This window comes from Mobula birostris, chromosome 3 (assembly GCF_030028105.1).
Source record: "Mobula birostris isolate sMobBir1 chromosome 3, sMobBir1.hap1, whole genome shotgun sequence".
In the NCBI taxonomy this organism is placed as follows: domain Eukaryota; kingdom Metazoa; phylum Chordata; class Chondrichthyes; order Myliobatiformes; family Myliobatidae; genus Mobula; species Mobula birostris.
In genome coordinates, this window is record NC_092372.1 from 2401590 (window position 1) to 2427872 (window position 26283).

Genomic DNA, 26283 nt, shown 5'->3' on the forward strand with positions numbered 1-26283 from the left:
GGGGCCTATAGAATACCCCCAATAGAGTAACTGCTCCCTTCCTGTTCCTGACTTCTACCCAGACTGACTCAAAAGAGGATCCTGCCACATTACCCACCCTTTCTGTAGCTGTAATAGTACCCCGGCCAGAAATGCCACCCCTCCTCCCCTTTTTCCACCCTCTCTATCCCTTTTAAAGCACTGAAATCCAGGAATATTGAGAATCCATTCCTGCCCTGGTGCCAGCCAAGTCTCTGTAATGAGTGAGTCTGGGCTGGTATCAGTTTAATATAATGAGTGAGTGAGTCTGGGCTGGTATCAGTTTAACAATGAGTGAGTCTGGGCTGGTATCAGTTTAATATAATGAGTGAGTGAGTCTGGGCTGGTATCAGTTAACATAATGAGTGAGTGAGTCTGAGCTGGTATCAGTTTAATATAATGAGTGAGTGAGTCTGGGCTGGTATCAGTTTAATATAATGAGTGAGTGAGTCTGAGCTGGTATCAGTTTAATATAATGAGTGAGTGAGTCTAGGCTGGTATCAGTTTAATATAATGAGTGAGTGAGTCTGAGCTGGTATCAGTTTAATATAATGAGTGAGTGAGTCTGGGCTGGTATCAGTTTAATATAATGAGTGAGTGAGTCTGAGCTGGTATCAGTTTAATATAATGAGTGAGTGAGTCTGAGCTGGTATCAGTTTAACAATGAGTGAGTGAGTCTGGGCTGGTATCAGTTTAATATAATGGGTGAGTGAGTCTGGGCTGGTATCAGTTTAATATAATGAGTGAGTGAGTCTGGGCTGGTATCAGTTTAATATAATGAGTGAGTGAGTCTGGGCTGGTATCAGTTTAACAATGAGTGAGTGAGTCTAGGCTGGTATCAGTTTAATATAATGAGTGAGTGAGTCTGGGCTGGTATCAGTTTAACAATGAGTGAGTGAGTCTGGGCTGGTATCAGTTTAATATAATGAGTGAGTGAGTCTGGGCTGGTATCAGTTTAATATAATGAGTGAGTGAGTCTGGGCTGGTATCAGTTTAATATAATGAGTGAGTGAGTCTGGGCTGGTATCAGTTTAATATAATGAGTGAGTGAGTCTGGGCTGGTATCAGTTTAACAATGAGTGAGTGAGTCTGGGCTGGTATCAGTTTAATATAATGAGTGAGTGAGTCTGGGCTGGTATCAGTTTAATATAATGAGTGAGTGAGTCTGGGCTGGTATCAGTTTAATATAATGAGTGAGTGAGTCTGGGCTGGTATCAGTTTAATATAATGGGTGAGTGAGTCTGGGCTGGTATCAGTTTAATATAATAAGTGAGTGAGTCTGGGCTGGTATCAGTTTAATATAATGAGTGAGTGAGTCTGGGCTGGTATCAGTTTAATATAATGGGTGAGTGAGTCTGGGCTGGTATCAGTTTAATATAATGAGTGAGTGAGTCTGGGCTGGTATCAGTTTAATATAATGAGTGAGTGAGTCTGGGCTGGTATCAGTTTAATATAATGAGTGAGTGAGTCTGGGCTGGTATCAGTTTAACAATGAGTGAGTGAGTCTAGGCTGGTATCAGTTTAATATAATGAGTGAGTGAGTCTGGGCTGGTATCAGTTTAATATAATGAGTGAGTGAGTCTGGGCTGGTATCAGTTTCATTGAAGTGGAAGTCACATCAGCTGCCAAAAAGGATGATCTCTTATCATCGCTCAACACCACTTCTTTGGTCAGGAAAGCACAGCAGCATCTCCACATTCGAAGAAGATGGAGGCAAATGAGGCTCCTTGAAACCCCCCCCCCACACCAACATTTAAACTATTTTTTTCTTCTTTTTTTAAACAGGAGAACCATCAACATTGTTCTAACCAGCTGTATCACCAACTAGTCGGGGAATTGCAAGGCATCTGATGCAAGTCCTACAAAGGATTGTGAGGACTGCTGAGAAGATTGTCAGGGTCTCTCTTCCACCCATTAGAGATACTTACCAGGGACGCTACATACGCAGGGCCCTTAGCTTTGTTCATGATCCCTCCCACCTGTCTAACAATCTCTTTGACTCCCTCCTATTAGGGCAAGGACTGTTAGAATGAGAAACAGCTTCTTCCTCCAGACAGTAAGACTATTGACCTCCCTGCCACCACTCAGGTCTCATCACGAATAAAGCACCAGTAGTGTTATAGTACATGCACATTATTACTTATGAATTTGTCTGAAGTAATATTACTTTGTGTGTGAATTATATGTACGGTGTTGTACATCTTGGTTCAGAGGAATGCTCTCCTGTTTGCCAGCACACAGGTGTACTGCTGAATGACAATAAATGTGAACTTGATTATGAACCTTTAGTTATTGATCATGCAAGTCAACCATGTGGATGAACAGTGCATGCTTCATTAGCTGGGGGGACCGAGAACAGGATCCACAAAAACTTGAAATGAGTAAAACACCTTTTAATGGAACTCAGTAATCTGGGATACAAGAATTACATGTAGTAATCAAATATTCTTGTCTTATTAAAACTACAGCATTACAGATCTAACGAAAACAACACCTGAAATTCACAATATTGACTCAACCTGGCTTACCTCCAACAGCTGAATAGCTTTCGAATGCTGCTTCTCTCGACACATCTGTGCTGCCTGAATTAACACTGGTAGTGGAGTCTCCGGGTTCTGCTTCTGCAAGCCTAGCGTCAGCTTTCGACATTGGTCAGCCTAAGAACAAAATAAACCCTCGTACTTACTTCCACAAATTACTCTGCAAGTAGATCAGCACCTACTTGAGTTCATAAAATTTAAAAAGGTTGTTGAATTCTGTTCTGGGTCCTTTTTGTTAACAATAAGACTATAAGACATAGGTGCAAAATTAAGCCAACTGGCCCTTAACAAGAGGAAGTTTTGAGGAGACCTAAACAGCACATTCTGGAAAGATTGCATGCAAACAAAATAATTAATAATTGTATCACCTGATTAAGTATCACCTTTGTTATGCTTAGCAACTCCAAAACATTAAACTAATTCAATGCAGTGCAAAATGCAGGTCTAACTTTGTGCTTACTTTAAGCGAGGTGCACATGTATCATTTGGGAGCATGATGATGGATGCAATTCAACATATTTATACATATAACTCATAATGAATTAATTAAACAAATAAGAATGCTTTAATCAAACAAAATATATACAGGATTACTCAAATATTACCAAAATATTAAATAGGCAATACTCTTCTCTGCTTAGCTATAAATTCTGATTCAACGTAGAATGCATCTCAACTATATACACAGTATATTACATAATGCAGCTACAATATACAGACACCCACTGCATAGTAAAATTTTAAATTGCCCCATTCAGGCATAAAGATTTAATTGCTGTGGAGGATTTCTTATTCTTATGGGATAACGTCTCTTTTGACAAGGGGGATCAATCTGGTTGGCAGGTGAACCTCGTGGCTGTGAAACAGTATCAGGTTCCGGAGCCTCGCCACAGTGGCTGTAGGAACTGACTCAGAGACTGCTGGAAGAGATTCTGACAGTGACAGTGACAGCCACAGCCACCTTCTTCTGATTTCCTCAGCTTTGCTCTTTGGATCTACTTTGACCCTTACTTCTATCCAAGTTATGGCTTCTTTCTCTCTTGTTCCTGCTTCTTCTTTGTATCTTGACCTTGGGAAGGTGCATTTAGTTCACTGAGTCTTGTCTTATTAATCCTTCTATTGCTCCCTTTATGATCAGACCTCTCCTCTTGCTTCCATTGTCATCAGACAAATCTTTTGTTTTTGTATCTCCACTGATTCCTTTCTTTTTGGTCTTTGCATCTACTTTTAAAAGCAACTTTTCATATCCCACTTGAAATTCATGCAATAACCTTAATGCACGCAGAATAGATTCTGGTTCTTTATACTCACAAAAGCTGACTGCTTGCAACTTTCATGCAGTTCCTTGAACTCTCTTCCAGCTTAAAACCAAGCTACATTTTGCACGTAACTGCCTGAATAACATATCAGAAGCTTTTGCAGATATGGTGCCTACAAAAACCATTGTAGTCAGACCGGGGCTTTCATCACTTTCAGAATTCCTCTGAGCAGCATGGTGCTTCCTTGGGCCTACCTGCTTTCTAACCAGAGGCACAGAGGTTGCCACCAATATCTGTTTGTCCTCTGTTGGGCAACGGGTTCATGGTGTTCAGCACGGAGACAATTGCGGCATCATCCAGTAGCTTTCTTAATTCCCTATCAGTTGGCTAAACGCAAGGGATGTCATATGCAAACGGTCAATGGAAACAGGGAGTTCGGAAGGAAGCGGAGAAGCAGGACCACAAGGGTAGTAATCTCGGGATTGCTGCCGTGCCACATGACAGTGAGGATAGGAATAGAATGAGGTGGCAGATAAATGTGTGGCTGAAGAATTGGAGCAGGGGGCAAAGGTTCAGATTCCTGGATCATTGGGACCACTTCTGGGGCGGGTGGGACCAGTAAAAAAGGGATGGGCTGCACGTGAATCGGAGGGGGACCAAGATATTTGCAGGCAGGTTTACTAGAGCTCTTGGGAGTGGTTTAAACTATATGGCAAGGGGATGGGAACCAGTATGATAGAGCTGAGGTTGAGGATGATTGGTGTAAGGAAGGACAAAGCAATGATTAGGTACAAATACAGAGAGAGCAGAGTGTTAAATTGTAGCATGACTCAAGGTGCTGTATTTAGGTGAACGTGGCATTCGGAATAAGGGGGACACCTCGTGGCACAATCAGCGATTGGTCAGTATGGCACTGTGGGCATCACTGAGTCGTGGCTGAAACAAGGCCATACTTGGGAGCTTAACATTAAAGGATATATTTTGTATCGAAAGGACAGGCAGGAAGGCATAGGCTGTGGTGTGGCTCTGATCGTAAGAGATGGAATTACATCTTTAGAAAGAGGTGACATAGGGTCCGAGATTGTTCAACCTTTCATAGTGGAGTTAAGAAATTGCAAGGGTAAAAAGACCATTATGGGAATCGTATATAGGCCTCCAAATAGCAGCCAAGATGTGGGGTTGCAATTGCAAAGAGAACTGGAAAAGGCATGTAATCAGGTAATGACACAATTGTCATGGGGTACTTCAATATGCAAGGGTATTGAGAACATCAGGTTGGTGTCCGATTGCATGTACTTACTTTAGAAATTACCAAGGGTTACTCGTAGCCCTCTATTTTTCTGACCTCCATGTCCCTTATCCTGGAGTCTCTTAAAAGACCCTGTCATATCCACCTCCATCACCGGCAGCCCATTCCACACATTCATCACTCTCCGCATAAAAAACTTACCTCTGACATCTCCTCTGTACCTACTTCCAAGCACCTTAAAACTGTGCCCCCTTGTGATAGCCATTTCAGCCCTGGAAAAAAGCCTCGGAGGGTCCACAATCAAGTTTTTGAGTGTATTTTTTGACATGCCAAATCTCTTCAAACTCCTAATAAGGTATAGGCGCTGTCTTGCGTTCTTTATAACTACATTGATATGTTGGGACCAAGTTAGATCCTCAAAGATTTTGACACCCAGGCACTTGAATCTGCTCACTCTATCCACTTCTAATCCCTCTATGAGGGTTGGTATGTGTTCCTTCCTCTTACCCTTCATGAAGACCACAATCAGCTCTTTCGTCTTACTGACGTTCAGTGCCAGGTTGTTGCTGCGACACCACTCCACTAGTTAGAAACGCAGAAACACAGAGAACCTACAGCACAATACAGGCCCTTCGGCCCACAAAGCTGTGCCGAACATGTCCTTACCGTAGAAATTACCTAGGGTTACCTATAGCCCTCTATTCTTCTAAGCTTCATGTACCTACCCAGTAGTTTCTTAAAAGACCCAATGGTATCCGCTTCCACCACCATCGCCAGCAGCCCACTCCACACACTCACCACTCTCTCCGTGAAAAACTTACCCCTGACATCTCCTCTCTACCTACTCCCCAGCACCTTAAAACTGTGCCCTCTCATGCTAGCCATTTCAGCCCTGGGAAAAAGCCTCTGACTATCCACATAATCAATGCCTCTCATCATCTTATACACTTCTATCAGATCTCCTCTCATCCTCCGTCACTCCAAGGAGAAAAGGCCGAGTTCACACAACCTATTCTCATAAGGCATGCTACCCAATCCAGGCAACATCCTTGTAAATCTCCTCTGCACCCTTTCTATGTTTCCACATCCTTCCTGTAGTGAGGCGACCAGAACTGAGCACAGTACTCCAAGTGGGGTCTGACCAGGGTCCTACATAGCTGCAACATTACCTCTCAGCTCCTAATCTCAATCCCACGATTGATGAAGGCCAATGCACCGTATGCCTTCTTAACTACAGAGTCAACCTGCACAGCAGCTTTGAGTGTCCTATGGAACTCGGGCCCCATGATCCCTCTGATCCTCCACACTGCCAAGAACCTTACCAATAATACTATATTCTGCCATCATATTTGACCTACCATAATGAACCACCTCACACTTATCTGGGTTGAACTCCATCTACCACTCCTCAGCCCAGTTTTGCATCCTATCAATGTCCCACTTTAACTTCTGACAGCCCTCCACACTATCCACAACACTTCCAACCTTTGTGTCATCAGCAAATTTACTAACCCATCCTTCCACTTCTTGATCCAGGTCATTTATAAAAATCACAAAGAGTAGGTGTCCCAGAACAGATCCCTGAGGCACATCACTGGTCACCAACCTCCATGCAGAATATGACCTATCAACGACCATTCTTTGCCATCTGTGGGCAAGTCAGTTCTGGATCCACAAAGCAATTTCTCCTTGGATCCCATGCCTCCTTACTTTCTCAATAAGCCTTGCATGGGTTACCTTATCAAATGCCTTGCTGAAATCCATATACACTACATCTACTGCTCTTCCTTCATCAATGTGTTCAGTCACATCCTCAAAAAATTCAACCAGGCCCTTAAGGCATGACAACAGGAATTCTGCAGATGCTGGAAATTCAAGCAACACACATCAAAGTTGCTGGTGAACGCAGCAGGCCAGGCAGCATCTGTTAGTCCTGACGAAGGGTCTCCGCCTGAAGCGTCGACTGCACCTCTTCCTACAGATGCTGCCTGGCCTTAAGGCATGACCTGCCTTTCACAAAGCCATGCTGATTATTCATAATCATATTATGCCTCTCCAAATGTTCATAAATCCTGTCTCTCAGGATCTTCTCTATCAACTTACCAACCACTGAAGTAAGACTTGCTGGTCTATAATTTCCTGGGCTATCCCTACTCCCTTTCTTGAATAAGGGAACAACATCCACAACCCTCCAATCCTCCAAAACCTCTCCCTGTTCTCACTGATGATGCAAAGATCATCATCTGAGGCACAGCAATCTCCTCCCTCCTCCCGCACAGTGGCCTGGGGTACATCTCGTCTGGTCCCAGTGACTTATCCAACTTGATGCTTTCCAAAAGCTCCAGCACATCCTCTTCCTTAATATCTACATGCTCAAGCTTTTCAGTCGGCTGTAAGTCATCCCTACGATCGTCAATGGTTGGCATATCTCACTCTTGTACGCCCTCTTGTAACCACCTAGATTCTACCAACAATGGTTGTATCGTCGACAAATTTATAGATGGTATTATTGCTATGCCTAGCCACACAGTCATGTGTATATAGAGAGTAGAGCAGTGGGCTAAGCACACTCCCCTGAGGTGCGCCAGTGTTGATCGTCAGCAAGGAGGATACGTTATCACCAATCCTCACAGATTGTGGTCTTCCAGTTAGGAAGTTGAGGATCCAATTGCAGAGGGAGGTACAGAGACCCAGGTTCTGCAACTTCTCAATCAGGATTGTGGGAATGACAGTATTAAATACTGAGCTATAATCAATGAACAGCGTCCTGACATTGGTGTTTGTGTTGTCCAGGTGGTCTAAAGCCGTATGGAGAGCCATTGAGATTGCATCTGCTGTTGACCTATTGCGGCAATAGGCAAACTGCAATGGGTACAGGTCTCTGCTGTGGCAGGTGTTCAGTCTAGTCATAACCAACCTCTCAAAGCATTTCATCATTGTAGATGTGAGTGCTACCAGGCGTTAGTCATTAAGGCAGCCCACATTAACCAGCTTCAGAATCCACGTCCAATCCTCCGTCATAAAAGTCAAATTGAGTTCCTTTTCCCAATCTTGTTTAATCTTAAATAAAGGACGCTTACCCCATCGTAATAGTAAATTATAAATTCTTCCAATAGAACTCTTCATCGAAGGGTTCATACTCATAATAGTATCTAACAGGTCAGCATCCAATATGTAAGGGAAATTACTTAAATATTTTTGTAAAAAATGTCTAACTTGAAGGTATTGTAAAAAGTGTGAGTATGAAAGAGAATATTTATCAACTAATGGTTCAAAAGACATCAGTCTATCTTCTTTACATAAATCCAAGAAAGAATTAATACCTTTATTTTTCCAAAGTAAAAAAATTGGATCACTCAAAGAAGGCTTAAAAAAGTAATTTTGATAAATTAAACTACAAAGTTTAAATTTTTTAAGATTAAAAAAAATTGCGGAACTGGAGCCAAGTTTGTGAGGAATGCTTAATCACAAGATATAAGTTTAAATTAGCAACTTTAGCTAATTGTATAGGTAAAGCAGCTCCCAATAACGAGGTTAAATAAAACTGTTTCACAGCTTTCAATTCCAAGTCTACCCAAATTGGCCGATCGTTCTTATCAACCCAATATAACCAAAAGGACATGTATCGCACATTAAAAGCACAGTAGTACATTCTTAAATTAGGCAAAGCGAGACCTCCATCCTTTTTCAACTTTTGTAAGTAACATTTACTAATTCTTGGTCTTTTATTAGTCATAGTCATACTTTATTAATCCCGGGGGAAATTATTCCAAATAAAAGATAAAATAATAGAATCAATCCGATCAAAAAACCTCTTAGTCAAAAAAACAGGGATATTCTGAAATAAATATAAAAATTTTGGTAAAATCATCATTTTGACTATATGGTTGCAAGTGAAAATGTAAGTGGACTCCATCTACTAAATAAATACTTCATAGAATGCAAGCAGGCTTTTTCCACTGAGGCAAGGGGAGAAAAAAAAGAGGACATGGGTTAAGGGTGAAGGGGGAAAAGTTTAAAGGGAACATTAGGGGGAACTTCCTCGCACAGAGAGTGGTTGGAGTGTGGAATGAGCTGCCAGACGAGGTGGTAAATGCGGGTTCTTTTTTAACATTTAAGAATAAATTGGACAGATACATGGATGGGAGGTGTATGGAGGGATATGGTCCCTGTGCAGGTAAGTGGGACTAGGCAGAAAATGGTTCGGCACAGCCAAGAAGGGCCAAAAAGCCTGTTTCTGTGCTGTAGTTTTTCTATGGTTTCTATAGTTTTTCTATGAAGTCCACCAAGGGAACAAAACTGGCTTTATAAAGATCCTTATATTTTTTAGTGATTATAACACCTAAATATCTAAAAGAATCCGTGACTTTGAAAGGAGTATTATCATATATAGAAACAGATTCATTTAAAGGAAACGATTCACTTTTACTAAAATTTATTTTATATCCTAAAAAATCTCTAAATTCATTAAATAATTTTAGCAAGGCAGGAATAGATTCCTTGGGATTAGATATATAAATCAATAAATCGTCAGCGTAAAGAGAAATCTTATGATTTGTCTCATTCACAAAAATCCCACAAATATTTTTAGCTTCACAAAGAGCAATAGCAAGGGGTTCTAATATTAAATTAAATAACAAAGGACTTAATGGACAGCCTTGTCTTGTCCCCCGTGAAAGCTGAAAAAAAGGAGACCTACAGTTATTAGTAATAACAGTAGCAATAGGAGCTTTATACATCATTCTAGTCCATTAAAATTAACACCAAAGCCAAATTTCTCTAAAACATTAAATAAATATTTCCATTCAACTCGATCAAACACTTTTTCAGCATCCAAAGAGACGACGCATTGTGGAGTTTTAAAAGAGGACGAATATATAATGTTAAATAGTCTCCGAACATTTGAAAAAGAAAAGCCTGTTTGATCTTTAAAAATAATTTTACTCAAAATATTCTCCAGCCGATTGGCCATTATCTTTGACAGAATCTTAGCATCGACATTCAATAATGAAATAGGTCTATATGAGGCACAGTCAGTAGGATCTTTATCCATTTTAATAATTAAAGAAATAGAAGACTCACAGAAAGTAGAGGTAAATCACCTTTCACAAAAGAATCCTTAAATATTTCCAACATACACGGAGAAAGCAATTTTCCAAATTTTTTATAAAATTCTACAGGATAACCATCAAGTCCAGGGGCCTTACCAGACTGCATTGAAAAAATAGCTTTATGAATTTCGGCTTCAGTAATTTGGGCATCAAGAGATTTTTGATCCTCAACAGAAATTTTAGGAAAAGCAATCTTTCATAAGAAAGCATTAATTTTAGAAGAATCTACTGGACATTGAGATTTATAAAGTTCAGTATAAAAATCTTATTAATTTCTTCATATTCCCAAGCCAGGGTACCATCTTTCCTACTGAGTTTCAAAATTTGTTTTTTGGCTCTAGCCGTTTTTAATTGAGATTGCAAGCAGTTTATTATTTTTATCTCCAGACATATAAAATCGGCTCTTTAACTTAAGCAAATAGCCTTCAATAGGATGAGTTAATAATAGGTTATATTGTGATTGAAGTTCCACCTTTTGTTTGAATAAATCAATATTAGGGGAAATTACATAAATATTATCTAAGTCCTTAATTTGTTTTGAAATCTTATCTAATTCTACTTTAGTCTGTTTTTTAAGCTTAGCTGAATAAGAAAAGATCTGACCACGTAAAAATGCTTTAAATGTATCCCATATAATTAATTTGGACATACCACCTATATCATTAAAAAGAAAAAATTCTTTTATCTGGGTTTCAATGAAACTGACAAATTCAGAGCTTTGCAATAATGTACAGATAACCAAACAACCTTTCAGACAGTTCATTCGGTAGCGGCGACAGGTATAATTTGAACGAACTCCAGTGCAGCTTTTGGATCAAAAAATGTACGAGGAGAATTAGGAGGAAAAGCTTTAATTCTTGTCAGGTAACGCAAAGAAGGAAACAGTTTCTTATCATATGCCTGTTTCATTACCAGAGTTAATCTTGATCTTTGTTCCATTACCTCTTTCAGATAATCCTCATAAAAACGGAGCTCAGATTCCTTAAATCTAAAAACTCTCTGTTTTCTTGCCTGTCGCATCACTTGATCTCTAATTTTAAAGTGATGAAAACAAACCAAAACAGACCTTGGTTTATTTGGATCTTTAGATTCGGAAGTAAAAGCTCCGTGTGCTCTTTCTATAGTAGGCGGCTGTGATAATATGGTAGGAAATAAGGTATGAAAAAGTTTACCAAAGTAAGCAGTTAAATCTCCATCTTCAGCTCCTTCTTGCAGCCCAACAATTCGTATATTCCTTTGGCGAGAGCTAGTTTCCAGGTCTATAATCTTATTTTGATATCTTTCCAAACGAGTTGTAGCTTCAAACAATTTTTGCTTAGTTATCTTCAATTCCTCTTCGGGTGTAATAACTTGAGTTTCCGAGTCTTTAAGTTCTCCCAGAAATGACTTCATTTCATGACTGTTCTTTTCCAGTTGGTCTTTAATTGACCCATTCTGGTCTTTAATTGAATTCAGTGTCCGAACCACATCTTCAGCCCACAATGGCATTTCATCAGATCTTTCCTTTTGCACCTTTCCTTTCCCATTACTTTTGTCACTAGGTTCAGACAAGTTCTTCCCACTCCTCGTAGACAGACATATTGTTCCCCCTCAAGAATCAGCAAATAAAAATTTTAAATTCTAAGTTTAAACTAGGGGGAGAGGAACAAAACTAAGAGCAGCACAAAACTGCCGCTACTCCATTTACAGACAGGTGCAGTCTCCCCATAGCCCTCTATTTTTCTGTTCTTAATCTGGATTATAGAATCTGGGCCATACTCTCCAAATATCTGGACCTGCCTCTCGGTTTTTTTGCACTACCTTACTTTCTCTTTTCTATTTTCTATTTATGATTTATAATTTAAATTTTTAATATTTACTATCGATTTGTACTCCAGGGAGCACGAAGGGCAGAATCAAATATCGCTATGATGATTGTACGCTCTAGTATCAATTGTTTGGTGACAATAAGGTAAAAATATTTACCTCCATCATGGCCAAATGATTAGAAGCATTTCTACCCACACTGATACATAATGATCAGACAGATTTTATACAACAATGCCAAACATAAGACAATATACGAAGGACACTTCACATTATCGATCATATACAAAAAAATGAAATTGAAGCAATAGTGATAAGCGTGGATGCTGAAAAAGCATTTGATTTGGTTAATTGGAATTTTCTTTACAGAGTTTTACATAGATTTGGTCTACATGACACAATTATTAAAACTATACAGGCACTATATGACAATCCTACTGCCGGGATTAAAATCAATGGATATTTATCTAACAGTTTTACCCTAGAAAGGGGCACAAGACTGGGTTGTGCATGATCACCGCTACTCTTCGCATTATATCTGGAACCATTAGCTCAATACACCAGACAAGATGAAGATATCAGGGGAATTACTATTAAAGGGACAGAGCATAAATTGGTCTGTTATGCGGATGACATATTGATTTATCTAGGGCAACCAACATACTCTTTACCTAAATTGATGCAATCCTTTGAACAATATGATCAATTATCAGGATACAAGATCAACATAGATAAAACACAATTACTTTCATATAACTATAGCCCACCAAGAGAAATTGAAAGTAGATATCCCTGGGCATGGCAAACAGAGTCTGTCAAATATTTGGGCATCATTATGCCAAAAGATTTGGCAAAATTATCAGAATGCAATTATCAGCCTATATATAAAAAAACTAAGGAAGATATAACAAGATGGAACCTAATTCCTTTTCTTGGTCTCAGTTCAAGGATTGAATCTATTAAAATGAATATACTGCCCAGACTACTATATCTCCTTCAGACCCTACCAATAGAGATTAACCAAAATCAATTCAATGAATGGAACAAGATGCTATCAATATATATATGGCAAGGTAAAAGGCCTGGGGTTCATCTCAAAACTTTGCAATCAGCCAAGGAAAAGGGGGGATGGGGCCTACCTTCTCTTAGAGATTATTATTTTGAAGCACAGTTGAGAGCTGTGATATGCTGGTGCAACCCACCATATGACGCTCAATGGAAAAACATTGAGGAGAGGATACTTGCCATCCCCATACAGGCAATTTTGGCTGATAACAACCTACAAAGTTACACAAATAATATTGACAACCTGTGGGTGAAATGGACTCTTAAAATATGGAAAACTATTATAAAAGAATATAAACTAGAGAGAGACATGCAATTCTTAAATGGTGTGCATATGACTCAGATTTTACGCCGAATAAACTGGATGCTAGATTTAAGGACTGGACAGCTAAAGGAATAACAGCTATTTGCAATATAATGAAAGAAGGAACACTGTTCAGTTTTGAAATGCTCAAAGAGTAGCACTTAACAGAAAAACAAGACTTTTACCGGTATCTACAGATGCGACTGTATGTTAATAGGACGGTTAAAAAAGTAACCAAGGCAAGTTCATGTCTGATAGAACTATTTAGAAAAGCATATTATTCAGACAACGGTAGTAGAGTCATTTCAAGCGTGTATAAGGGTTTGTCAAATCTTAAAACACATTCATCTTCATACATTAAAACAAAATGGGAGAAGGAAGGAGGGATAATAATATCTGAGGAAGACTGGACAATAATATGGAGGTATCAATGGAAGTGTACCAGTTCACAGAAATGGAGGGAGTTCGGATGGAAAAACTTGATAAGATATTTTATTACACCCTCTCAGAAATCCCATTATGATAGTAACCTCTGTTTGCTGGAGAAATTGTGGAAATTAAAATGCAAACCATTATATTTTCTGGGAATGTCCCGTTATCAAAGACTATTGGAGTGGGATACATAATGCCCTACAAGACATCTTTAAATGTGAAATACCCTTAGAGAGTAAGACCATATATTTTGGGCATATACCTCAAGAATGGTTGAAAAGAGATAAATATTTTATGAATATACTGCTGGTGGCTGGTAAAAAGACCCTTACCAGGAAATGGTTGTCACAGGAGAGCCCAACTTTAAATGTATGGATGGAAATTACAATGGACATTTACAAAATGGAGAAGATAACAGCATCTGTTAATCATAAGTTGTAACAATTTTATTCATACTGGAAAAAATGGTTTAACTACATAACACCTCATAGGCCTGATTTTATTCTCACAAATCAGTGAATATGTTGTTTAAGAAAAAGATCACTCCCTACTATGTACATAGTTTTCTTCTTTCAGTTGTTCTTTCTTTCCTCTCCTTTCTATAAGTGTATACCTCAGATAAATATTACGTGGAGATTTGCAACAAATATGACTATATGATATATATGTACGGTATCTGAAATACATCTTATGGAAACATTTGTTTGATGATGAAATTCAATAAAAAATAAATTACAAAAAAAAAGAATAGAAGGGTGTCATTTTAGAATAGAGATGAGGAAAATTACTTTAGCCAGAGAGTGGCGAATCTGAAATTTGTTGCCACAGGCAGCTGCAGGCCAAGTATTTACATTCTTCTAAGGCAGAGGTTGATAGATTCTAGATTGGTCAGGGCACGAAGGGACACAAAGGGGTACGGCAGGAGGTTGGGGCCAAGAGGAAAAGTGGATCAGCCATGATGAAATGGTGGAGCAGACTTGATGGGTCAAATGGCTTAATTCTGCTCCGACATCTTCTGGTCTAAAATTGTCAGAGTGCACGGTACTTTGTTCTACTTTGTATTGTATTTATGGTTTCTTATAATATCTTTTTAGAAATAGTAAGTCATGGTATTGCTTAACTCTAATACACTTTTAGAATTACTTCTGGGTTCTGCTGCTCAGCGGATGTTTATCAGGTTTGTCCCAGACAGTACAAGACAGGGCTATTAGGAATGCTTTGTGGAGGTCTCCGTTCCAACAACAAACATAATCCTGAATTTTTACTCTCCTATTATTTTAATTCTTTGTTGTCTAAATTAAAATGACATCTAATAATGAGGCGCTATTAAATTTGCACTCCATCGGTTGACACATTACCTGATTTGTGTGCATGGCCAATAATGCTTTGTTGACTTCTATGGCTTGCAGCTGTCTATGGGTGAGTTTATGCTCCACGCCTTCTGCATTGGTCAGTTTCACTTTTTTCTTTGAATCAAACACATTTTGGTCCTAGAAGAAATAATTTTACACTTGAGTTGACCTTTCAGGCCACAGTACAAAACAAAAATTTAAGCTTTACTGATGTTACCACAGAAAAGGTATGAAATGAGAGCAGGTTTGAGGAAAAGATATTTTCACAAACCATCAGCTGAAACATAGTTTGTAAAACAGACATATTTAGACCATACAAGACAGGATCAGAATGAAGCTATCTGGCCCGTAAGTCTGCTCTGCCATTTCACCCTGGCTGATCCAATCTCCTGCCTTCTTCCCGTATTCCTTCACGCCCTGACCAATCAACAATCTACCAACCTCTGCCTTAAATATGCATAAAGACACGGCCTCCACAGTGGCCTGCAGCAAAGAATTCCTTCTCAACTGTGTTTTAAAATTACACCCCTCGATTCTGTGTCCTCAGGTCCTGGACACTCCCAAGAAAGGAAGCATCCTCTCCACATCCATTCTATCAAGGACAAGCACCTTTTGCTGAGTTTCAATTAGATCACTCACCATTCTTCTGAACTCCAGTGAATACAGGATCGGAGCCATCACTCTTCATGTGGTAAACTGTTCAAACCTGGTTCACTTTTGTGAACCTCCTTTGAACCCTCTCCAGTTTCAGCACATCCTTTCCAAGATAAGGGGCCCAAAACTGCTCACAATATTCCAAGTGAAACCTCACCAGTGCTTTATAAAGTCTCAACATTACATCCTTGCTTTTGTACTCTCATCCTCTTGAGATCAATGTTAACATCACATTTACCTTCCTCACCACAGACACAACCTGCAAATTAACCTCCAGGGAATCTTACACAAGCACTCCCAGATCCCTATGTGCCTCAGTTTTTCATATTTTTTCTCCATTTAGAAAATACTCAAGCCTTTCATTTCTTCTACCTAAGTGCATGACTGTACACTTCCCGACACTGTATTCCATCTGCCATTTTTTGCCCATTCGCCTAATCTGTCTCAGTACTTCTGTAGCCTCTCTATGTCTTCAACGCCAACTGACCCTATCCATCTATCTTCATATTAAGGGAGAGGAGGTGTTGGAGTTGTTAAAATACATGAGGACAGATAAGTCCCCGGGACCTGACGGAATATCCCCCAGGCTGCTCCACGAGGTGAGAGAAGAGATTGCTGAGCCTCTGGCTAGGATCTTTATGTCCTCGTTGTCCACGGGAACGGTACCGGAGGATTGGAGGGAGGTGAATGTTGTCCCCTTGTCCAAAAAAGGTAGTAGGGATTGTCTGGGTAATTATAGACCAGTGAGCCTTACGTCTGTGGTGGGAAAGCTGTTGGAAAAGATTCTTAGAGATAGGATCTATAGGCATTTAGAGAATCATGGTCTGATCAGGGACAGTCAGCATGGCTTTGTGAAGGGCAGATTGTGTCTAACAAGCCTGATAGGGTTATTTGACGAGGTGACCAGGCATATAGATGAGGGTCGTGCAGCGGATGTGATCTACATGAATTTTAGTGAGCATTTGACAAGGTTCCACATGGTAGGCTTATTCAGAAAGTCAAAAGGCATGGGATCCAGGGAAGTTTGGCCAGGTGGATTTAGAATTGGCTTGCCTGCAGAGCGTCGTGGTGGAGGGAGTACATTCGGATTGGAGGGTTGTGACTAGTGGTGTCCCACAAGGATCAGTTCTGGGACCTCTACTTTTCGTGATTTTTATTAACGACCTGGATGTGGGGGCAGGAGGGTGGGTTGGCAAGTTTGCAGACAACACAAAGGTTGGTGGTGGTGTAGATAGTGTACAGGATTGTCGAAGATTGCAGAGAGACATTGATAGGTTGCAGAAGTGGGTTGAGAAGTGGCAGATGGAGTTCAACCCAGAGAAGTGTGAGGTGGTACACTTTGGAAGGACAAACTCCAAGGCAGAGTACAAAGTAAATGGCAAGATACTTGGTAGTGTGGAGGAGCAGAGGGACCTGGGGATACATGTCCACAGATCCCTCAAAGTTGCCTCACAGGTAGATAGGGTAGTTAAGATAGCTTATGGGGTGTTAGCTTTCATAAGTCAAGGGATAGAGTTTAAGAGTCACGATGCAATGATGCAGCTCTATAAAACTCTGGTTAGGCCACACTTGGAGTACTGTGTCCAGTTCTGGTTACCTTACTATAGGAAGGATGTGGAAGCATTGGAAAGGGTACAGAGGAGATTTACCAGGATGCTGCCTGGTTTAGTGAGTACGCATTATGATCAGAGATTAAGGGAGCTAGGGCTTTACTCTTTGGAGAGAAGGAGGATGACAGGAGACATGATAGAGGTGTACAAGATATTAAGAGGAATAGATAGAGTGGACAGCCAGCGCCTCTTCCCCAGGGCACCACTGCTCAATACAAGAGGACATGGCTTTAAGGGGTGGGAAGTTCAAGGGGGATATTAGAGGAAGGTTTTTTACTCAGAGAGTGGTTGGTGCGTGGAATGCACTGCCTGAGTCAGTGGTGGAGGCAGATACACCAGTGAAGTTTAAAAGACTACTAGACAGGTATATGGAGGAATTTAAGTTGGGGGGTTATATGGGAGGCAGGGATTGGGGGTCGGCACAACAATGTGGGCCGAAAGGCCTGTACCGTGCTGTACTTTTCTATATCCTCTGCAAACCCTGCAACAAAGCCATCAGTTCCATCATCCAAATCAATGACATAAAATGTAAAAAGAATTGGTCCCAACACAGACCCCCTGTGGAACACCAGCAGCCTAACCACCGAAAGCCAACCAGAAAAGCCTCCCTTTATTCCCATTCTTTTCTCATGTATATCATAATTACTCTAGAATTGATTACCTTTTTATCGACTCTCAATTAGTTTTGTCTGTTACTGCCTGTGAGTACAATGCAATCGCCGTCTCTGATCGTGCGCCATTGAAACTATCAATCAAATTAACTGAACAACAGGAATTCTGCAGATGCTGGAAATTCAAGCAACACACATCAAAGTTGCTGGTGAACGCAGCAGGCCAGGCAGCATCTTTAGGAAGAGGTGCAGTCGACGTTTCAGGCCGAGACCCTTCGTCAGGACTAACTGAAGGAAGAGTGAGTAAGGGATTTGAAAGTTGGAGGGGGAGGGGGAGATCCAAAATGATAGGAGAAGACAGGAGAGGGAGGGATAGAGCCAAGAGCTGGACAGGTGATTGGCAAAAGGGGATACGAGAGGATCATGGGACAGGAGGTCCGGGAAGAAAGACATGGGGGGGGCAAGGGGTATAGTGACAGGGACAGAGGGAGAAAAAGGAGAGTGAGAGAAAAAGAATCTGTGTATATAAATAAATAATGGATGGGGTACGAGGGGGAGGTGGGGCATTATCGGAAGTTAGAGAAGTCAATGTTCATGCCATCAGGTTGGAGGCTACCCAGACGGAATATAAGGTGTAGTTCCTCGACCCTGAGTGTGGAAGCCCTTTCATTTCAAGGGGAATAGAATGTAAAAGCAAGAAAATAATGCAGAACCTTTCTCAGACACTAGTCAGGCTACACTTAGAGTACTTTCAACAGTTTTGGGCCCCATATCTCACAGGGTGTGTTGTGATTGGAGTCCAGAGGAGGTTCATGAGTATGACTCTGGGAATGAAGAGGTTAACATATGAGGAGCATTTGGCAGCTTTAGGCCAGTATTCACTGGAATTTAGAAGAATGCGTGGGGATCTTTTTGAAACCCACCCAATGTTGAAAGGACTAGATAGGGTGGATGTGGAGAGGATGTTTCCTATGGTGAGGGTATGCAGAACTAGAGGGCACAGCCTCAAAACTGAGAACAAAGGTAAGGTGGATTTTCTTTAAGCTAAAGAGTAATAAATCTGTGGAATGTTCTGCCACAGACTGAGGCCAAGTCCGTGTGTATATTTAAGGCAGAAGTCAATAATTCCCTGATCGGTCAGGGCATCAAATATATGGCAAGAAGGCAGGTGTATGGGGTTTCAGTGGGATCCAGGAAGGGTGGAACAGACACAATGGGCTGAATTGTCTAATTCTGCTTCTAATTCTCAGTCCCGAAGAAGGATCTTGGCCCAAAATGTCAACTATAAAGGCATGCAGAAGTTTGGGCACCCCAGCCAAAATTTCTGTTACTGTGAATAGCTAAGCCAGTAAAAGATGAACTGATTTCCAAAAGGCATAAAGTAAAAGATAATATATTTCTTTAATATTTTAAGCAAGATTACTTTTTTATTTCCATCTTTTACAGTTTCAAAATAACAAAAAAGGAAAAGGGCCCGAAGCAAATGTTTGGGCACCCTGCATGGTCAGTACTTAGTAACACCCCCTTTGGCAAGTATCACAGCTTGTAAGAGCTTTCTGTAGCTAAGTCTTTCAATTCTTGTTTGGGGGATTTTCGCCCATTCTTTCTTGCAAAAGGCTTCCAGTTCTTTGAGATTCTTGGGCTGTCTTGCATGCACTGCTCTTTTGAGGTTTATCCACAGAGTTTCGATGATGTTTAGGTCGGGTGATGTCAGGGCCATGGCAAAGCTTTCAGCTCGTACCTCTTCAGGTAGTTCATTGTGGACTTTGAGGTGTGTTTGGGATCATTATCCTGTTGTAGAAGCCATCCTCTTTTCATCTTCAGCTTTTTTACAGACAGTGTGCTGTTTGCTTCCAGAATCTGAGAGTATTTAATTGAATTCATTCTTCCCTACCAGTGAACTTTTCCCCGTGCCACTGGCTGCAACACAAGCCAAAGCATGATCGATCCACCCCCCTGCTTAACAGTTGGAGAGGGGTTCTTTTCATGAAATTCTGCACCCTTTCTTCTCCAAATATACCTTTGCTGATTGCGGCCAAAAAGTTCTATTTCAACTTCATCAGTCCACAGGACTTGTTTCCAAACTGCATCAGGCTTGTTTAAATGTTCCTTTGCAAACTTCTGGCGGTGAATTTTGTGGTGAGGACGCAGGAAAGGTTTTCTTCTGATGACTCTTCCATGAAGGTCACGTTTGTGCAGGTGTCACTGCACAGTAGAACAGTGCACCGCCACTCCAGAGTCTGCTAAATCTTCCTGAAGGTCTTTTACAGTCAAACGGGGGTTTTGATTTGCCTTTCTAGCAATCCTACGAGCAGTTCTCTCAGAAAGTTTTCTTGGTCTTCCAGACCTCAACTTGACCTCCACCATTCCTGTTCACTGCCATTTCTTAATTACATTACGAACTGAGGAAACGGCTACCTGAAAATGCTTTGCTATCTTCTTATAGCCTTCTCCTGCTTTGTGGGCATCATTTATTTTAATTTTCAGAGTGCTAAGCAGCTGCTTGGAGGAGCCCATGGCTGCTGATTGTTGGGACAAGGTTTGAGGAGTCAGGGTATTTATAAAGCTTTGACATTTGCATCACTTGGCCTTTCCTAACGATGACTGTGAACAAGCCGTAGCCCTAACAAGCTAATTAAGAATCTGAGACCTTGGTAGAAGTTATCCGATAGCTCAAATCTCTTGGGGTGCCCAAACTTTTGCATGGTGCTCCTTTCCTTTTTTTTTCCCACTCTAAAATTGTACAAAACAAAAATAATACACTAATCTTGCTAAAATGTTGAAAAGAATGTTTCATCTTTAACTTTATGACTTTTGGAGATCAGTTCACCTTCTACTCACTCAACTATTCACAGTAACAGAAATTTTGACCAGGGGTGCCCAAACATTTGCACGCCACTGTATCTGTTCATTTCCATAGATGCTGCCTGACCTGCTGAGTTCAACCAACATTTTGTGTGTGGTGCTTTGGATTTCCAGCATCTGCAGACTTTCACGTATTTAATATTCCATTCCAATCAACTCCTCTCTCATGTGTCTCTAATTCCCTTTACTCCACTGTAATAGTGATACATCCGATTTTATCTTCTCCCTCTCAAACTGTAGGGTTAATTCTATCATATATGATCACTGTTTCCTAAGGGTTCCTTTACCTTAAGCTCCCTATGCAAATTTGGTTCCCCAAGGGCTCCTTAACCTTAAGCTCTCTTATCACCTCCGGGTCATTGCACATCACCCAGTCCAGCACTGCCGATCCCCTAGTGGGGTCAACAACAAGCTGTTCTAAAAAGCCATCCCTTAGACATTTTACAAACACACTCTCTTGACGTCCAGTACTGACCTGGTTTTCCCAATCCACTTTCATGTTAAAATCCCCAATGATTATCATGGCACTGCCCTTCTGACACGCCTTTTCTATCTCCTGCTGTAATTTGCAATCCACATCCCAGCTACTGTTTCCACACTATCCACAATACCTCAAACCTTTGTGTCATCTGCAAATGTACTAGCCAATCCTTCCACTTCTCATCCAAGTTACTTGTAGTATTTATTTATAATGCAACAGTCTTTCAGCAGAGAGTGCTACTTTAGAGAACACGATTATGGTCTTAATCAAATTAATCTTCAATATTCTTATAAACAAGTATCAATCAAACTTCCCAGGAAAGTAGAGACAATACAGATAACTGATGTACCTTATTCAGTGTAATTATATTATTGGCAGTTACTGCAAGGAGTCCAACATCTGAAGGCCTGTAAAAATGGAACAAAATACACGTGACCAACACAGAAACACACAACATCATCTTCTACACATGTGACGGGCAAATCATTTCTTACTTCAGTTTGATCACTTGATTGTAAAGTTGCAAAGCGTCATCATTCCGTCCTTGAAGCTGCATAACATAGGCCATCTGGGCATGAATTATTGCCAGCTCAGCATCGATTTCCTCATCGCTTATATCCTACAATGAAAATTCAGCATGTTTCACAGGGAACATAAATCAATCTTCTGAAATTGAAACCAGAATTTGAATAGATTTTCCAGAATGTGTTATGTGTGTGAGTTATATCTACTGTTGTGCACCTTGATCTGGAGGATCATTTGGTGATATACATGTGTACAGTTGAATGACAATAAACTTGAACTCAAAAGAAAGCTTTTGGCACAGTGCCCTTCTAAAATCAGAATAGTGAGTATCAGAGTTTGGAAGTTGAAGTTGAAGTTGAAAGATGCTGAAGTACAAGACTTCGATGGGGCCTAATCTGGAGTACTGTGTGCAGTTTTGGTCACCTACCTGCAGGAAAGGCATCAATAAGATTGAAATAGTGTAGAGAAAGTTTATGAGGACACTGTCAGGACTTGAGGACTTGAGTATCGGGACTGGGATTCTATAACCTACAGCGTAGAAGAATGGCGGAGGAGGGAAATTTGACGAGAGGTATAGATAGGGTAAATGCCAGCAGACTTTTTTCACTGAAGTTGTGTGACACCAGAACGAGAGCTCATGGGTTAAGGGTGAAAAGTAAGAAGTTTAAGGGGAATATAAGGGGAAACTTCTTCACTCAGAGGGTTGTGAAAATATGGAATGAGCTGCCAGCAGAAGTAGTAGATATGAATTCAATTTCAACATTTAAAAGAAGTTTGGATAGGTACATGGATATGAGGAGTATGGAGGCCTATACTTTAGATGCAGGTAATTGGTACGAGGCAGATTAATAGTTTAGCACAGACTAAATGGGCTATCTAGTCTCTGCACTGTAGTACTATCTGGTAAAACTGAATATTTAACTATCTGAAATTTTTAAATCTAATGTTAATTCCAAAAGGCTGTGATATTAGGAAAGAAGTTGAACTCACTTTGTGCTTTCATGGAACTATGCTGAGGGTCTAAGTTAAAGTGAGAAAATCTGCACTTGCTGAAAATCTGATACAAAATCTGAAAATGCCAGAAAGCACTCAGGAGGTCAGGCTGCATATGGAGGGAAAAAGAGAATTAACGTTTCAGACTGAAGATATCATCAGAATTTCTGAAATATTAACTGTTCTTTCCAGAGATGCTGCTTGACCTGTTGTGTGCTTTCACTATTTTCTATTTAGATCAGAGTACAAAATAATGGGGAAATTAAAATGCCAGGTAATTGGACATTCAGGTCATGCTTGTGGTCACCAAATCTGCAGCTGGTTATCCCAAAGTAGAAAAAACTATATTGTGTAAAAAAACACAACATTTTCTCACCTTGACGAAACACCATCGACTTGAAATATTAACATTTTTTTCTCTTCAAAGATATTGCCAGACCAGATATTGCTAGTTATATCTATTACATTCATGTCAATGAAAACTGTACCAAAACCTCTATGCATTGAATATTTTAAGGAGGTTGTTTGAAATTTCAATGCTCCTCTCTTAATTATTACAACAGCATTGTGCTGTAACAGATCCGATAGCTTTCTATGCATTGACAACAGTTATTATTAAACATTGATTGGGAGTGGGACATGTTACGAACCCGCAGGTTTCGTTTACTGCGGACTTTCGCTTGAAGCGCCTGAGTGAGGTGGGACTATGACATCAGACACAGGCTGACACTGCTGACTATGGGAGAGAGGGAGAGAGGGGGGGATGGGAGAGGGGGGAGGGGGAGGGGGAAGAGGGGGGAAGAGGGGGAAGAGGGGGAAGAGGGGGAAGAGGGGGAAGAGGGGGAAGAGGGGGAAGAGGGGGGAAGAGGGGGGAAGGGGGGAAGGGGGGAAGAGGGGGGAAGAGGGGGAAGAGGGGGGAAGAGGGGGGAAGAGGGGGGAAGAGGGGGAGGGGGAGGGGGGAGGGGGGAGGGGGGAGGGGGGAGGGGGGAGGGGGGAGGGGGGAGGGGGGAGGGGGGAGGGGGGAGGGGGGAGGGGGGGGGGAGGGGGGAGGGGGGAGGGGGGAGGGGGGAGGGGGGAGGGGGAGGGGGAGGGGGGAGGGGGGAGGGGGAGGGGGGAGGGGGAGGGGGAGGGGGAGGGGGAGGGGGAGGGGGAGGGGGAGGGGGAGGGGAAGGGGGAGGGGAAGGGGAAGGGGAAGGGGAAGGGGAAGGGGAAGGGGAAGGGGAAGGGGAAGGGGGAAGAGGGGGAAGAGAGGGACACACACACACACACACACACACACAGGGGAAGCCTGTAGCTTCAGCTTGTCGCAGCTGAGGCTTGGAACTCTCCTATGCCCACAAGGGTGGGTTGATCATTGGCACACTGTGCACAATGAATGTGTGACTGTCACTTTGTATAATCCATAGGAGTGGATTTTGGGGATATCTTGTGGGACCACTTGTGCAGCCCTTGCCCGGGTACATTGTGTGGTAACCTCTGGAGATGATATTCCTGTAACAGGTCACTTTCGGTGATAATTCATATGTGGATTTGGAACGTCACGACGGACAAGATCTACAGCGACCGTTATCTCGTTTTACCAGCGTGGAACCTGTGGAATACTTCGAACTTACCTTCTCTCTCCATTACAACGTGGATTACAAACATCTCTCTGCCATCATTTATTCCTTAGATAACTGAACTTTCCCACTTTACCATCTCAAGACTCTAAGCTTTGTTCCCCCAAGTTCAGTAGTTTGGGATTCATATTTACACACGTATATACATATAACACTGTTAACTTTTGTTTATCTTGGTTGAGTTACTATAAGTAGATACTAATAAAGATAGTGGTTTTAACATCAAAACCTGATTCCAGGTGTAGTCTACTGCTGCTGGTTCGTTTCTGAAAGGTTACAGTTCGTAACAGACATCCTCCAGCTATTCCCTGAGTCCAGTCCATTTTGCAGAAAAATCAATTAAAACGGAGATCTTCACTTTATTTTTATTTAGAGATACAGCACTGCAACAGGCCATTGGGTCCATTGAGCCTGATCCACCAAACGCATGGATGACGCATTTTCCCTCTCAGCCCCAGTCTCCTGTCTAATCCCCATATCACTTCACGCCCCAACCAATCTGCCTCTGCCACCTTGAATACACCCAATGACTGACCTCCACAGCCATTTGTGGCAACAAATTCCATAGATTCACCACTACCTGAAGAAATTTCTCCTCATCTCTGTTTTAAGAGGACGCAGCTCTACTCTGAGGCTGTGTCCTCTGCTCCGAGATTCCCCACCAGAGGAAACAGCAAAACATCAAATCAAGTTTAATTGTGATTCAACCATACACGAATGCAGCCAAATGGGACAGGGTTACAATGGGATCAAGGTGCTAAAACACTGAGCACACAAGAACACATTCACAGAATAAAACAGTCCTGACTCCCACCCCCCCATGGCGACACCACAGCTTGATGCCAAGTCCTTACACGTGCAAGTCAACAAACCCAGAAAGAATATCAGTAAAATACAAGACAGAATATGAATGTATATAGTCCAGATCTCCACCAGCCCATCTCTGCCGAGTGAAATCCTTAGAGGCAGCATCATCTCCATTCTGGACGCTGTGCCACACTGCCCTCGGTGAAGCACGGCTTCACCTCCTCATTCCAGTGACTGTAAGCAGGTGACAGCACGGTCCTCGCTGCAACAAAGGCCAGTGAGTTCCCCCCACTATCCGCTGTGCTCTCATCCAACTTGCAGCATACCAGATTTACAATGTCCTCTTCACATCCACACAGTCTATGCCTTTCAACGTCCAACAGGTTTCAATGAGGTCAGCCTTCATTCTTTGATATCCCAGTGAGTACAGGCCCAGAGCCATCAAATGCTCTTCAGATGACAAGCTTCCCAATCACACAATCATTTTTGTGAACCTCCTTTGAATCCTCTCTGATATCAGCACATCCTTCTTAGACAAGGAGCCCAGAACTCTTCACAATACTCCAGCTGACGCCTCACCAGTGCTTTAAAAAGCCTCAACATTACATTTTTGTTTCTATATTCTCGTCCTCTAAAACGCTAATATCACATTTGCCTTCCTCACCATCAATTCAACCTGAAAATTGACCTTCAGGGACTCCAGTATGAGGACTCTCAACTCCCTTTGCACCTCCGGTTTTTGAATTTTCTCTCCATTTAGAAATAGTCTGCCCTTTTATTTTTTCCTACCATATAGCATGACCATAGAGAGGTTGCTGAAGAGATAACTGATACATTGGTCATGATCTTTCAACAATCGCTTGATTCTGGCATGGTCCTGAGACTGGAAGATTGCAAATGTCACTCCACTCTTTGAGAAGGGAGGAAGGCAAAAGGAAATTTTTGGCCAGTTAGCCTAACCTCAGTGGTTGGGAAAGTGTTG

At 41.4% G+C, this 26283-nt stretch overlaps 1 protein-coding gene across 3 annotated transcripts in view; it reads right to left on the reverse strand.

Moving 5' to 3' along the window:
- srp72 (signal recognition particle 72) overlaps positions 1-26283 on the reverse strand; it is a 134462-nt gene that overhangs the window by 69795 nt on the left and 38384 nt on the right. For all 3 annotated transcript variants that reach the window (XR_011885306.1, XM_072252140.1, XM_072252142.1), the window contains exons 7-10: positions 21852-21976; positions 21707-21764; positions 15143-15274; positions 2547-2675 (exon numbers count right to left, since the gene is read on the reverse strand). Coding sequence is in view for 2 of the 3 variants with exons in the window: in XM_072252140.1 (XP_072108241.1) it covers positions 2547-2675; positions 15143-15274; positions 21707-21764; positions 21852-21976 (444 nt within the window). In the remaining variant the exon portion in view is untranslated. The remainder of the gene's footprint in view (positions 1-2546; positions 2676-15142; positions 15275-21706; positions 21765-21851; positions 21977-26283) is intronic.